This window comes from Staurois parvus, unplaced genomic scaffold (genome assembly GCF_062004578.1).
Source record: "Staurois parvus isolate SC_StPar_1 unplaced genomic scaffold, SC_StPar_1.0 ptg000136l, whole genome shotgun sequence".
NCBI classification, from domain to species: domain Eukaryota; kingdom Metazoa; phylum Chordata; class Amphibia; order Anura; family Ranidae; genus Staurois; species Staurois parvus.
The window spans coordinates 12581823-12598554 of record NW_028317932.1 but is presented as its reverse complement, the minus strand read 5'-3'; the positions used below and the strand labels follow the sequence as shown (position 1 = coordinate 12598554).

The 16732-nt window shown below is 40.0% G+C and overlaps 1 protein-coding gene across 1 annotated transcript in view; it reads left to right on the top strand.

Moving 5' to 3' along the window:
• The window catches only part of LOC149465957 (ferroportin-like), a 48246-nt gene extending 32210 nt beyond the window's left edge, over positions 1-16036 (top strand). Inside the window, exons 7-8 of the mRNA XM_089673190.1 lie at positions 4134-4847; positions 15449-16036. Coding sequence (XP_089529316.1) covers positions 4134-4847; positions 15449-15717 — 983 coding nt within the window. The 3' untranslated portion in view covers positions 15718-16036. The remainder of the gene's footprint in view (positions 1-4133; positions 4848-15448) is intronic.
• Positions 16037-16732: the final 696 nt, after the last annotated feature.

The window sequence follows — 16732 nt, the reverse complement described above, 5'->3', positions numbered from 1 at the left end:
TTTTGAAAGTTGACAGTTTTTCTACCAGAAAGCTCTACTTTCTAGAATATTTTACCTCACTTTAGTTCTGCTTTAATAAAGATCTTTTGATATTGTTTCGGGTGAAGATGTATAGAGTATGTGATTATCAATATAAAGTTGTTGGTAAACTCAAAACCAAAAATGTTTCCCTTTATTTTCACCTGGCAATCTGGCCAGTACCACAACTCCTGTCTTAGGGGGTGTCTACTCTGGATGAAGGAGCAATGAAGACTCCTTTGGACAGCAGCATTATCAATCTGGGGAGAGGGTAGTTAAATGCACTTTCAGATTTAGATGGACTTGACACTTTTATGCAGTTACAGGTATAGGGTTTTTTTCATTTCCTTTTGTGATAAAGGCTTTATATAAATGAAAAAAGCTGACCATTATAAGCATTGGTGTATTTTGTTTTTGTGCTGCTCTAGGCAGCACAAAATTCGGGCGCCCCCCCAAAATGAGAGAGAGAGAAAAAAAGAGAGAGAGAGAAAGAGAGAGAGAGAGAAAGAGAGGGAGAAAGTGAGAGAAAGAAAGAGCTGTAGAAGGAGAAAGAGAGGAAGGCAGAAAGAAAGAGGGAGGGAGAAATAAAGAGAGATAGAGGAAGAAAGAGAGGGGGAAAGAAAGAGAGGGAGAAAAAAAAGAGGAAGAAAGAACGAGAGAAAGATGTACGATTGTTGCCCTCACCTGGCAGTCATAGAGACGGAAGAGCTGCAAGGATCCACTCCTCCAGCCGCAGCTTCTTCTTAAACTCCCGTGATAGGAGCTGTGCTATGCCCGGATGTCTGCTCTCTGGCTCCTTGGTGATCTCTCTTCAGGCAGACCCAGAGGGAGGTGGTGTGGGGCTGGACCATGGGCGGAAAAAAATTACTGATCACCCAGGGGGAGAGGAGTGGAGGACAAGTGACAGCTGGGTGGTTGTCAGCGGAGGGTGGGGGCAGCTTAAAAATGCCACCATAGGCAAACGCCTTGTTTTCCTCACAGTAAATACGCCCCTGATTATAAACACCCCTGTCAGTGTTAAATGGTTTGTCTCAACCATCTTTTGCAGGACAGCTTGGTCTGTTAGCGCAGAACTAAACCCATCAATGTAACGGTTTCCCAACACAGTTACATTGAAGGGATGCCTTATTATATTTATGTTACGAGTGTGCTTGTGTTAGCGTGCAACTTAACTGTCAAGCTCTCAAATGGCTGGTGTCATAGGTGATAATGTGTGCAGCACCATGACTACTAAAGGCCAACAGCTAAGATGCCAGCTTCCTTGGCTGTAAAGGATAGGAGGGTTTAGTTCTGCTTTAAAGGTGATTGTAGCCGTATTAGTGCATTTGCGACAGAAACAATTGAGTACTGTCCGTGATACTTTTTTTATTTGCCCTAACGTACAATTTTAAGTACTGTACAAATCACAAAGTTTCAGCAGAATGTTAGAAGAGATGAAGAATAAAAAAAAAAGAGAGACTAGAGATAAGATACAGCCAAAGCGAGGGGGGGGGGGGGTTACTACACTCACTACAAACACACACACGTCAACTTCCTCGACATCACAGTATACATCAGGGATGATACGCTTCACACCTCAATATACAGGAAACCCACTGACAGATGCAAGTACCTCCACAGTTCTAGCTTCCACCCCCAACACACAAAACGTGCCATCATACACAGTCAGGCCATTAGATACCACCGAATATGTTCTGACCCAAGAGACAGAGATAAACATCTCGGGACACTAGTAGACGCCTTCCATAAGAAAGGTTACAAGGACAAAACTATCAACACCGGCATAAACACAGCCTTGAGAACCCGAAGAGAAAATCTACTTCAGTACAAAGAGAAAAAAACAAACAACCGTGTACCTCTAGTAACCACATACAACCCGGCACTAGAAGGAATAAGAAAAATAATCAAAGATTTACAACCCATCATAACAGAGGATGGAACTCTGAAAGAAATATTCCAGCAACCCCCAATACTGGCCTTCAGACAACCCCCCAACCTCAGAAATAAACTAATCAGTAGGAAACTTCCTTCTGATTATGATTTCACAAATAATGGAAGCAAACCCTGCAATAAGAAACGCTGCAAACTGTGCAACCAAATCAATCCATCAAAAAGTGTCAGACACTCAAAAGGGATCTTCAATACCTCCAGTAATGTTGTGTACCTTATCCAGTGCAGAAAATGTAGCAAAGGATCTTATGTTGGCGAAACAGGACAGAAGTTGCAAACAAGGATGAATTTGCACAGACATACCATCAAGGAACATAAAGAAGATGACCTCTGTACACCTGTAGGACACCATTTTGCACAACCAGGCCACACAATGGGAGACCTTAATATTTTAGTTCTTAAACGAAATTTCAAATCCATCCAGGAAAGAAAAACTTTTGAACTAAGAATGACAATTCTATTTGACACAAGAGATAACAGCCTTAATTTGGACATGGGATTCCTCACTCATTATCCAACAGTTTTATGACTATTAGCTAGCTTGACTCCCTCTGTGTGAGTGTAGTATCCCCCCCCCCTCGCTTTGGCTGTATCTTATCTCTAGCCTCTCTTTTTTTTTTTTCTTCATCTCTTCTAACATTCTGCTGAAACTTTAGGATTTGTACAGTACTGCTTGGACATTGAAGAAGGGGGCATACCCCGAAAGCTTGTCCTCAAAATTGTATGTTAGTGCAAATACAAAAAGTATCACGGACAGTACTCAATTGGTTCTGCTTTAAAGAAAGTTGAAAAATAACATACTTACTTGCAAAGTCAACAGGTAAAAATAAAGGGGAAAAAGCCTAAAAAAGAAAACCAATGCAGCCACCACAAGAATTAGTAGGCTGCAATAATATACATTTTTTTTATTTTTTTGGGGGGTTAACAACACTTTAAACTTCGGCACCCCACTAAACTGCTGATGTAGACATGTCCGAACAATCTCCTCTTCTAACTCTTTGCAAAGCTCATACCTGTCCAAAGAGTTTGTCACTCCTATTGACTTCACTGGAAAATCTTCCAACATAGCAAGGTACATTAGCAGAAGCATATTCATAAGGATAGAACAAAACGACCCTCCACTCAAAAGGAAAGAAATAGTTCTGACTAAAAGTTGAAAAAGTATTAATAAAAATGAAAATGACCATAAACTAATATATGGTTACCTGCTGTTAGCATTACTTCCCCATAAGCTTTAGTAGTACCTATTTTTAAGAGCTGAGAATCATTTTGTTTATGAAAATCAAGCTTTGATACTTTCTTTAGTCTATATACTACGTGTAGCGTGTCAGTAAAAATTCTGGATGGACATAGATCATCAGACTCACCCAGGAACTTATGTCACTTGGTGGTTAATAATGCTGCTCTGAGATCTGAGTCACCCGAAATGCCAAGGAAAAGCATTGAGGGGGCCAACAAGTGTTTCCTGTGGCTGCATGCCTTCCCCCCTTTTCAGCCTACAATGAATATACAATTCTATAATGTACAATAACTGTAATATACAGTGACTACATGTCTACAATGACAATAATGTATTATTGGGGACAACTAGATTATTATTTTTTCAATTTTGAAACTATGCTGATGTGTTCTAATGGTATTAGGGGTTCTCCATGCTAGGTCCTTCTATATGAGAGCTGAGCATCATTCAGATTGGTTGTGGAATTTTTCAGTAGGTTTGGTTAGCTATAGTGGTCACAGTGTCTTTTTTTTATTTTTGTTTTTTTGTTTTTTGTTCCATGATATGTTTATTGAACATTTTTCAAAATTACAAGCATAGAGCCAAAAAGAAAGTAAATGAACACCTCCCATACAGTAAAGGATTGTCTTTTAATAATTTGTAATGGCTTTTGGTACTTGAAAATGCTATTTGTTTTCCAGTGATATCTAGATATAATATTTTTGAGTAATAAAGATTTTGCATGTTAAGGAATGTATATGGTTTGATGTATTTAAATCTTACAATCCCTTTTTATACTTTTAATTAGTTTGACTTGAATGAGCCATATGAAGTTAAAGTTTTGGCATTTATTTACTGGTTAGTCTCTTTGGTGCCTAATGGTCTAAATGACTCATCTATGCTGAAAAACAGTTATCAGTAAATGTTTATCTGTTATTTTTTTTAGGTGATTTGCCTATCTGCTCAGTCATAGGTGACTTCATTGGCACACCAGCCCTACCCACTGTATCAAGGGAAGAGAAAAGCCAGACTCCAGAACCTTCTGCAGAGCGCACTTCATCAGTCCCTGTCTGCTTCCAGAAATTTCGCCGCATGTTGCATACCTGTACAGATGGCTGGAAATCCTACTACAGACAGTCTGTCTTTTTAGCGGGTTTGGGATTAGCCTTTTTGTACACCACAGTCCTTGGCTTTGACTGTATCACTACAGGTTATGCATACACTCAGGGGATCAGTGGCTCTTTGCTTAGCATACTCATGGCCGTCTCCGCCATCTCAGGATTAATGGGCACTTTTCTGTTTACCAAGCTAAGAAGACATTATGGCTTAGTGGTCACAGGAATTATATCCAGCTGTCTCCATGTTGGTTGTCTAATGCTTTGCGTGTTTTCAGTCTTTGCTCCAGGAAGCCCCTTTGATTTGGGCATTTTCTCTGTCCTTACGGGTATGAATTCTTCTTTAAATGCTGAGAAGTTGCATCAAAATCAGCTCCACATATATCCATCTCAAGGGAATATCAACCAACCTATCCTTTCAGACCGTTCCTCAATCCACTGGACTAACAATACTGTGTTGTTTGAGAGTGTCCGTGCCAGCGATCAGCCAGACTCCTACATTTCCATCATACTGCTGTTTTCAGGAGTTATATTAGCCAGAGTGGGTATGTATCAATTTAAAAGCATTTTCAGCTGTATTTTTTTTATGTTTTTTTTATGTAAAACAAAGGAATTTTCCATACAATCTTAATTCTCTGTAGCACTTTGAAAGCACACAGTGTAACTGTATTTGCATTTTTGTATGTTCTTTTATGAGGCTTTTGTACTGCGTGTTACCTTCAAATCTATTTCAGTGAACAACTGAAAAATAACTGAACCTGACTTAGCAAATGCTTGATTGTGGTGACCCTGCGAGATCTGCTGTTATCATTTGTTGCACATAGACTGTTGGATTGCCAGCATGAATTGTGCATTGGGCATGTTTAGTCTGTGGATAATACGAACTTTCATGATCAAACGAATATGTGATTTCATGAGCAGACAGTTGAACTTTTACTACAAGCTGTTCAAACAGAGTCAACTTTGTTATTTGCTAGTAGAAAAAAAATGTTTTACATTACACTTACCCCTGCAGAGACTGCTGAATAGATGTTCAGCATTCTTTTCCCAGTAGTTGCCCTATAGTCACAGTCACTCCTTTAGCTCAATGAATGGTCTAGGGCAGGGGTGGGCAACTGTGGCCCTCCAGCTGTTGGTGAACTACAATTCCCATCTTGCCTCTGGGAGTCATACTTGTAACTGTCAGTTTTGCAATGCCTCATGGGACTTGTAGTTCTACAACAGCTGGAGGGCCACAGTTGCCCACCCCTGGTCTAGGGCACAGGTGTCAAACACAAGGGCCGTGGGCCAAATCTGGCCCTCCAGGACATTTCATGTGGCCCTTGCACCTCTCCTGCAGTTACCCCCTTGTCTTCACCCCCACATTGTCTCAGCAGTCAGCAGCAGAGAGGAGAACAAAACTCTGGTAACTGACTCCATTTCTCCTCTTGTCCTTCTCCAGACCCTGCACTTTCTGCTTTCCAGCTCTGCCCCAAAGGGGGTGCACAGTGATGTTAGGGAGGGTGTGGGATTCTTGACATCTGATGTATGGGGGGGGGGGGGGGTGCTCTGGACATCTAGTCTTACAGATGCAACCGGCCCTTTGAGGGCAACCATAATGTTGATACGGCCCACGATGGAATGGAGTTTGACACCCCTGGTCTAGGGGTATGCTTTTATGATGCTTAATTGCAGAGCTTCAAAAGGTTCAGGGCAGGGGCAATCATACCTCCTGTGTCCCCACCCACACTCAAGCCACAGCCATATAAAACCCCATCCACATATTGCACTGCCCACATTACATGCATTTGTTATAGAATTTCTCTACACTATTGTCATGATTGCGGTGTCAGACCCCAGATCTTCTCACCAAACTTGTGACCGAAGGACTAGCCGATTTAGAACCGCGATGTGACGTGCGTAACAATGCCAAACCCAGCTGCCCCCTGCACAACGATTTTCCAGCTAATGGACCACCATCGATGTACCGGCAGCCTGGGCGATTGTTACTGGGTCAGGTTAATTACGCAATTAACTCTTCACACTCCCACCACCTCCTTTTTGTCAGAGAAAGAGGAAACGCAGCGTTATCAGCTATAACACTATAATGATTGAGATAATCGTCTGTATAAAACGGTCCGGCAGGCCGGTTATACAGAGGTTTAAACAAACACAGTAGCATTCTCTTTAGAGGCAGGAATTCGTAAATTGCAATAAAGCGCTATAGAAACAGTTCAACACTTTCAGAAGGAAAGATTTATTACTAAAAGGTCAAATGGGTGCAATAAAAATATTTACAGAAAAAGATGTACCTAAGATATATATATACATATGCAGAGAACCATAGCACAGTAAAGAGATATCAGAGAAAGGTGAAAGGGTTAAAGTGCTTGCCAAAGTCCTGGGTTAGCACATCCAAGTTTCAGAGCAGAAGGGTGCTTTGATCTCCCTATGTTACGATGGTCAATGGGAGAATTCTTCAACAACAACTCTTAGGCCTGAGAGCCTGTTTTGTAGTCCCCAGCAGGGGGTGGCTCTGATGCCACGGACCAATACCCCGTGTAGGCGTGGAGGTCTGGGTGTCGACCTAAACTAGAGCCAAAATCTCGTGTAGTTCATATTTGGGCTCATAACTTTTCCTATGCACAAGTGACATTCCACCCGCGGGTAGATTATTATGCAGACAAGTCTGAGGATTGATTAGATATGAATTATGAAAGTGTACACTGAGCGGTTCACAAGAATTTTTTTCTGCTTTCCTGTGTGTCCGAGACAAGGCGAGTGACCCATCAAACTGTTTGCCTGCTCATCGTCCATCTGACAATATGTCTGGTTTTTATGTAAGTCTCTCATATTCCAAGATATGAGACATAGGGGAAAATGGATTTTAACACAAGGTTATCTGGTCGTGTTTCCTGGGAATGTTCTTTGAACTCCGGGGAAAGCTTGCCTTATCTTATACGAGGTGTGATATGGTACAGCTCGCCTAGACAGCTAGGCACCTAGCTCAGAGATGTTTTATGGCTCTGGGGTTCCCTGCTGCCTTGGCCTGCCAGTGACCCACAACCAGCACACACACACACTGGACAAATGTCTCCTCTCAGAGAGGGAGGGGGAGGGAGTGAGGGGAGAAAAATGGACACTCTTAACAAAATGGCGGACTGCGTCAGTCTCTGTTGCGCACATTTGCAAAAACTATATTTAAAATAAATGTTTAAGTTAAGAAAATAAAGAAAAAAACTTACATTTCCAAAATCTGACAAACTTTATTCAAATTTCCAAAACAATAGCAATATAATAAACCAAATTATCCCAATAAAATGAAAGACTAATGCAACAGACCCTCACAAAGCGGGTGGGGCCAATATGTATTTTGCTCTCCAAGCAATCTGTTCTGGCATAAAAACACCATATTGTCAATATCATTCCTATAGAGGTCCTCTGTAAAAAGATCCCCCATCATTCCTATAGAGATCCTCACATCATTCTTTTAGAGACATCCTAGAAAGATATCCCCAGATCACTGCTACAGGGATCCTCCAGCAAAAAGCTCCCAACATCATTCCTCTACAGATCCCCTTCAAAGAGATCCAACATCATGCCTATAGAGATATGCTAAAAAAGATCCCCAGATCATTTCTTTATAGCCCACATGGAAGAAAAATATAATTGAAATATATTTTAAAAATATTCTTCTCAAATATTTGATATATATTTGAAATGCTACAATTTTGGCTGTATTCAATATATTTTAATATATATATATATATATATATATATATATATATAGTGTATGTTGAAATGCGTTTTTATTACAGAATACAGTATATGAAAGATTTTTAAAAATATACTTCAAATTAACTTTATGTCTTTAAAAATACAAATCTACAAATATATGTAAAAATATATGTTAAAATGCTTTTTTTATGTTGAAAAAAAAATCTGAATTTTATATTTAAAAGAAATATATTTTTAAAAATATATTTTTAAAAATATATTCTTCAGATTTTTTTTCAACATATAAAAAAGATGTCAATATATTTGGGAAGAATATTTTTAAAATATATTTCAAATATATTTTTGTTCCATATGGGAGCTCCCTCTCCACTTGCAGAATATGGCCCCAGCAGTGCTCACTGGAACATTCAGAAGTTTAGAAATCCTTCTGTAACCAATGCCATCAGTATGTTTTGCAGCAATAAGGTTGCAAACGTCTTGAGAGAGCTCTTTGCTTTTACTCATTATGAGATGTTTCTTGTGTGACACCTTTTTATAGGCCATCACTGACAAGGGACAGGACTAATTTCTATTGATATTATTGATAGATTTTAGCTGGTGTCTTGGCTTTCCGTACCTTTTTACACCTCCCTTTCTTCCTGTGTTCAATACCTTTTCCCTGTGACATTCCATTTTATTACACATAACTTAATTTCTGATTGTATTTGTTCTGGTTTCTTTGTATGTATAGATTGCATGGGTTGTTACCAATATGTGGTGAAAAGTTCATGTCAGTAGCACCTTAAGAAATATATTTACTTAGAAAAATGGTGACATGTTCGATACTAATTTTATCCACTGTATATTGCCTGTATGATCAGATCAAATTTAGAGGTATCCATTAGCTATGTTGGATTTTTATGGCTGATTGCTGTTGCTTCACTAGGATAAATAGTGACAAGTGAATCAGTTAAAAACCAGAACTAGTGGACTGAGTTATTTAGTAGGGGCACCAGGCAGGCCTGCTTTTGGCTGATAAGAGCATATCCAAACAAATGCAAATCGTACCAATAAAACCCGACTGTTGTCTTATGACCATCGCTAAGGGAAGAAAACCTTATGGTCCTGTCACACGGGCATTCCGTTTTCTTTGTCAGTTCAGTCATATTTTTTGAAAGAAAAATAGATCAGTTTTTTCATCAATTTATCATCATTTTTGCCTCAGTTTTTACATTGTTTTTTTACATCCTTTACCAATTAAAAAATGGACCGTATGTCCATTTACATCCATTTTTCCTTTGTTCCATTTTTTTCTATTTTTCTTCCGTACAAAAAAAACGTATGTTAATGGATGCGGATATTAATGGATGTGAACAGATGATCATGAGTTTCTATCTGTTTGTCCACAGAAATACATGGGTGTCCGGTTTTCATACGTAAATAGACAGATGAAAAACAGACATACAGAACGCCCGTGTTAAGGGACCCTTAATGATCAGCTAATGCTGTAATCCACTTTCCTCCTCTGATTGCCTAAAGTGGGATGCCTGTGCCACCCATGAATTCCTTTGTATAATCAAAGTCATGACAAAATGAATATGTAGAAAGTTGGATGATACCCCACCAATTGCAATGGCTTGCTTATGGTTACCTTTTAAGACCTGTGTACATGGGTTTCTGTTGGCATTGGTACTATTTTCCTGTACATATACTGTCAATGGTAATACAAAAAGCAGCTTAGAGGGTGGTCACCTGTAGGTTAGAAGGAACTCAACTGAAGGGTAATGTACCCAGGTTTCTAGATATAGTAGTGACTGGCATGGTTTCTCTGAGACAGGAAAATGATTAAAGTGGAGCTTCAGTCAAAATCTAAAAAAATAAAAGTCAGCAGCTGCAAAAAAAACCCCAAAAAACAAACTTTCCTGTCCCCAGATCTAACGGTGTGTTTGCACGAGCCAGGTTCACCGGCCGTCCTCTCTCCCCCGCGCCGGCATCCTAAGTGTGGGCACCCGGCTGTGAGAGCTTGCAGCTTGAGTCACGTGTTCCAGAAGACTACGGGGAGGGATCACCTAGGCAATCACAGTGGAAGTTGTTGTGGATACGTGTACTTCCCCCCTCCCCAAAAGTGCCAATCCTTAACAGGGGATAAAGCCCTAAAATTAAACTTCCTCTTTTGGGTGGAGCTCCGCATTAAGGACTCTTCCAAACATTTTTATTTTTTAAATCAGCACAAGGGACAATACTTCCTATCTATGCAAAGTGTCCCTTGTGCTGATAGATACTACTTTAGCTAGAAATCTCCAGCCTCTGATTCCCCCCCCCCCCCACCACCACCACCACAGTGGTAATCTTCCAGTGCTACAGAGGCTACTACAGTTGAGGGACTTGTGACAGGCATTTAAAGTGGTATTAAACCCATAAACAAAAATGTAATATATTGCAGCTTACCAATCATTAGATGTGCATTAGTGTTCTTTCTTTGGGCTTTGTTCTCTGTTTTCTCTTGGTAATCAGTAACATACCTCCTGTATTAGGGTGCCTACACTCTGGATGAAGGAGCAACAGAGACACCTTTGGACAGCATTGTCAATCTGGCAGAGGGTAGTGTTAGATGCACTAGAAGATTGAGATACACTATCAAATTGAAGTCAAACTGCAGCTATCACTTTTTAAGCAGTTAAATCAGACAGTTTCCTTTTGGGATATAGATTTTACACAAATAAAAGCTGACTATTGCAAGCACCCCTGTCATTGGTCAATGGTTTGTATCAACCCTCTAACTGCTACTTCTTCAGGACAGCTTATTCTACTAAGAAACAACAGACTTACTGGCAGGATCACCAGGAGAAAATTAATAAAAGGAAGCCTAAAATAGTACACTAATGCAGCCTCTACATCTAAGAACTGGTAAGCTGCAATATAATAAATTTTTGCTTTTGGGTTTAATACTGCTTTAAGATAGTCAACTAGGCCTGCCTTTTCTGTCCCCCTCCTCCATTCATAGAAGCCGTCCTATGGTGTCATGAATGAAAAATGATCTATGAATGGAGGAGGACCTTTCACTCACCCGCCCATTCTCTATTCACAGATCACTTTTCATTCATGGAAGTTACAGTACAGCCCCCATGACTGTAGTAAGGGGCAAAAGGGTAGGTATAGTTGGTAAACTTGATGACAGCCTGTCCCAGGGCCCTCGGCTCTATAAACCCTCGCAACACTTGAAGATTACCACTTCAGGTGGTAGGACAGGATTGAGAAAGGAAGATTTCAGCTAAAGCAGCAGCCATCAGCACAAGGGGCACTTTACATTGATAATAAGTACAGTCCCTTGTGCTGATTTAAAAACAAATATTTGACTAAATGTAGACTAAAAAAGATTGGGAAAGGCTGTTCTAGTGAAGCTGGCTGTCCTCAAACTGACAGACAACATTACCAGCTCCAAGCATGACAGATACTTGTTACAGAAGGCATTTGTTGAATACACAGTAAAAGTAATGCAGAGATTAATGTTCTAATATTGGTTGCACACTTCCGAGGATGCTGAAAATGTTTCCTCCCCACTGATCAGGCGTTGTTTTTGTTACGTTTCATACACAGCCATTTACTAGTGATCCTTGCATTGGTGGCAACTCTAGTGATAGCTGGTCTATGTAAGCTTTAAAAGATAAGCAGTTCTTTGCTGTCTCCCCCACTGGGAGCAGAATTAGTCCCCTATAAGCTTTAGGTCACAATGTAGAGCTTACACAGGATTGAGGGATTTCTCTCTCTGCTAATGATGAGTGTTTAAGTGGCCAATAGCCAGCACCAGCAGGGCCAGGCCAGGGCAGAAGGTGACAGGTGATCCTACTTGGACAGCAGCCTCTCCATTGCCCCAGTCTTTTTCATGCACGTTGCAGGACCAGGCTGTCAGCATGACAGCCCGGCTGTGCAGATTACACTGGGAGAGCGGCTTTATCTCTGTAATCATGGGAACTCCACTCAGTGTGACAGCCCAGCCCTGCTCCTCGTTCATTTATGAAAGAAGGAAGCAGGTGTAGCTGTAGCCTCCCTGGTGGTATTCCCGAGTGTAGCTTGGGGTAAAGCTTCAGTACCACAAGCGGTAACCCCGAGCTACACTTGGGAATACCCTGTAGCTCTGCTCCGGGATCTCTTCATCACTTACCTTGTCCTGCGCTCCCGCGATGTCCCCCCTGCAGTGTCCCCGGCAATATTCTCCAGCGGATGCCGGCATCTATCATCTGGGTTCTGTCCCCTGCGAGTGTCGGCACGTACGGGGACGGAACGGCGGGAAGTTTAAAATGACAAAAAGTGACATTCACTAAAATCACATAGTATAACATTACTGTTTCAAACCATGTCACATACATTTTGTCCTTAGTGCTTTGTCCTGTGCCCTGCCTACATTTTTACTGTTTTTTCTGCCTGGAAACTGAGAAATGTCCAAAAAGCGTCCCTTTAGGTCAAAAGCGGTTTTAGACCAGCTAGAAAACAGCGATAGTAAATTAGAACTACTTGCAGAATTGAGTGATAATGATTCGTGGGGAAATTCGTCATCAGATACTGAAAACAATTTTGCGACTTTGCTCAGTGATGTGCGAACGTAGCGCTATATTTCAGTGTTTTTGGTTTGATTATATTATTGAATTAAATTTATTATTATATTATTATTTTTTATGATTCTTTATTAAATTATAATTTATGATTTCATGTTTCAAATTGTAACATAGCCAGGATGTTTACTAGACTTCTTCGGACAGATTTCAGTGAGTTATTCCTAAAAATTACAGGCCTACAATAAAAAAAAATACATATTTCCATGCAAAAAAATGTACCGCTTTGAGCACAGAAATATGGACATAATCAGACCGCTAGGGAGGTTAATTCATATTTATTATGTGAAAACTTGTGATGCGTTATAACTTACTTCCTATATGCAAGAACACTTTTTTTTTTTACCATAAAGGTAATGAACATTTGGCCGTGTTTTACTCTGCTCAATATGACTAAATACTAAGCAAAGGTTTTTTTTAACATGACATCACCTCACTCATCCTATATAGTTCTCCATGGACCAAAGCTGGTAACCCTCAGACCAGCAGTTAATAGCTGTACACCCTACACTGGTCCATCCTCTGTACATGCAAGCTCCATCTATCTCAGCTTGGGGAAGGGGGTTACACATTGGTATCTTTACCTTGAAGAGGAACATGCTCCCCCCCAATCCAAAAGCACCAAGTGTCTTTCTTTGTTCCAGATTACCAAATGGAACAGAGGGGAAGAAACATAAAAGGTAAGTATGTCCAAATGGGGTGGTTGGCATTAAAGGGAACCTGTTGAAAATATGGAATTTACTTTTATTACAAAACGGCCTTTCTAATCACAGAGGGTGCTTTGGGTATGATGCTTGCTTTTAAAGAATCCAATCAGTAGAGAAATGTATGGACTGCCATAGCTTAAAGTGGTTGTAAAGCCTTTCATATACACAGTGAAGTAGTAGGCCTCAGCTGATTCGCAGAGATGAAACAAATCCTCCTTCTTAAGTTGTAGCTGTTTATCTGAAGTTGTCTCTTCATCCATTCAATGTGCTGAATTTTAAAGCTGGTCTGAAAGCTCAAAAAAAAAAAAAAAAAAAAAAAAAAAAAGGGGCGGAGAGCTGAAATTACACTCTGCAGGGCTCAGTAAGGAGAGCTCCGAGAGCTGATTGGAGGGAAGAGACACACCCCCTCCTCCACACAGCTCCCAGGAACAGAGCTGAGGCTGTCAATCTGCTGGAGCTCCCTCCCCATCACCATTTTTCTCTTGGTGTCAGGAAAACTTGTTAGCAGGGAAATGCTGATGGCACAAGTACAAGCAGTAGACAGAAATGACACTTGGTGCCCTGGATTGAGAGTACACACTATAGAGGCACATTTCTGAGGTTTACACCCACTTTAGTAATGCTAGTGGACTGGCTATCTCAGGATTCAATACTTTGAGTCACAAGTATGCAGCAAGTAAAATCATATTTCTTGATCTACATACTTGTACTGAGTCAGGGTTTTAAAGTATTAAAACCTGTATGTTAGAATGACAGCCAGGCAACTAGCAAGAAGTCAGTAAATCTCCACTGCTCTTTCTCGAGGTTAGGTTCAGGTTTGCTGCTGTTATGGATATAGGCGAATCTTGTGGGTTCAAAATTCGCAGTCCTGACAAATTTATGTACAGATCTGTCCGGAATCCTTCTTAAACCATAATGCACTTCATGGCCTTTGAGCTATGGTCATCAAGGTTAGAAGGGTCGATGGAGGTTTTGGATAAGCCAGTTCCCTTATTATAAAAGGGGTGGGGGTATAAAGCAGCCATAGTGTATTAGAAGCTGCTGTAGGGAAATGATAGGAAAGCTGACATAGGGAGGGATTAGGGTCAGATAGGAAACTGTACTTTTAATTCTGATTGCTAGTTCTATGGGCAATTAACTTCTCTGCTTTTTTTTTTGTGGTTGATTTGAGGAAGTTAAGAGAGCTGCTGTCCCTTCCATAGAATTGTTTTTTTTTTTTTTAACAACGCAGAACTTTACTCTCTATCAGCATTGATTATTTTGAATCCTTATGCTGCTAATATTAGTAAATATATACAAAAGTATATCATATATTTACTTGTTTTAAACTTTTTTGTTTTACATTTCTCCAGCTATTTCCTGGTTTCCAGACCTAGGCAAATTACATTCAACTGTACATCCCAGATGTCTTCAGGAGGGGAGAAGGGGTTTTCTCATCCAAGCACATCCTCCTGCCTGCATGAATGAGCTAAGGGCAGATGGATTTGAGGAAGTAAATGTTACATGAATCATCTGCCCTTACTCAAGATGGCCACGGCCAGAAATGCTAGGGGGTGTATTTCAAAGTAATTTCTCATCAAATAATGCATGGAGACATGGATGGCTGGGGAGTTTCATTTGATTATTAAAATGAATTAAAATAGTGTTTTTGATTTGTGGTGCTCAGGTGCCATGTAGTTCTGCTTTAATCAGATTGGAATGCTGTGGATGTATGTAAGCCAAACCAAACGTGAGCAAAAAAAACCCCAAAAAACTTCCACGACTAAATCTGTACGGCCACTGTACGAAAGTGTTCTCTGAACATGTCCATGAAAATCGAACTGTTGCACAACACCACATACAACTATAAGGTGTGTTATTTAAAGAATTGTGTATTTTCAATTTGGTGATTTCATTGCTTCTGCTCTACAAACTATAGTCCAGCATCTTGGAATTCTTCTTTCCTAATAGCATTCACTTATAGAAAGTAAATCACATTTTTTTGTGATTATAGGTAGCATAAAACACAAAAGGAATCCACAAATACTTTTTAAATCAGATGGAGTCTTTTAGGACCTCCAGACTATACTGTTGGAAAATATAATGCATACTTGTCATATTCACTGTTCCTCATCTCATTTCTAAATTCTATAGGTCTTTGGTCATTTGACCTGACAGTGACTCAGCTTCTCCAGGAGAACATCCCAGAATCCGAGCGGGGGGTCGTCAATGGAGTACAAAGCTCAATGAATTACCTGATGGACCTAGTTCATTTCATCATGGTCATTCTAGCTCCACAACCTCAACAGTTTGGGCTCCTGGTCATCATCTCAATCCTGTTTGTGATAGCTGGACACACCATGTATTTTTTTTATACCAAAAAATATAAAACAGAGAGGGAATCACCAAATACTCCTGCCTGACAGTCTTGTGAGGAACCATTTTAAACAGCTAATGCTCTTTGTAGTATAATTTTCGTAGTATGAGTTTTAGCATGAAGTGTTGGATAACCTTAGCAGACCTGTCCAATGTTCACCTAATCTGTTCCATTTCTTTTTTTATTATAATTTTTTACATGAACCACCCTATTCCATATACAGATTCAATAAACTTCACTGAAAATAAACATACATTATTTAATCTACAATTATTTTTGTCTGTTCGTTACCTGAAAACCCTGTGTTGGATCCATTCAAACAATAAATCAGTGGAAAACAATTGCCGCTGTAAAGTTTTAGCATAGTCTGACACTTTGTGATGTTTTACTTATGTCTCTAGGCATTTTCTGATCTTTACATGAACAAAACCAATCCTGGAAGAGGTTAAAAAAAAAAAAAAAAAAAGGACACTATTGTAAATAAGAGCATTTATTGATGTTAGATTGGATAAACGTGTTACAGCACTCTTTAGATTTATCCACTAATTTCTTCTTATAATTAAAGCACAGAATTGATTTTCTAGGTTTAACTCACTTTACTCCTCCACCTTGTTTACCAGCAGTGAATCAATAATGCTGGTCTTTAAAAGCACCCATGTGAAAGACATTGCTGGATGTTATAAAGCAGTAGTAAACTCTAAAAACCATTTTTATTTATACCTACAGGTATGACTATAATAAGGGGCACAGTAAATATCTCCTAAAAGTGCAGCGTTAAGGAGACATTTACTTTAGTATCAGATAGTGATGTCACCGACACATGCACACGTCCTGCTATTCATTGAGAGAACTGTGCCGCCGCCAACTCCCGCATGCATGCACAGGAGTGGCGTCATTGCAGCTTGGCCATTCAAATGGCTGGGGCCCACAATCCCTGAAGGAAGACTGGGTGAAGGTGGAAGCCCTGTCAGCAGTGACAGTGCGACACTGGAGGGCTTCATTTTAAGGCAAGTCTGTCATAATGTGCTAGTCTGCAATGTGTACTATCACAGTATGACATT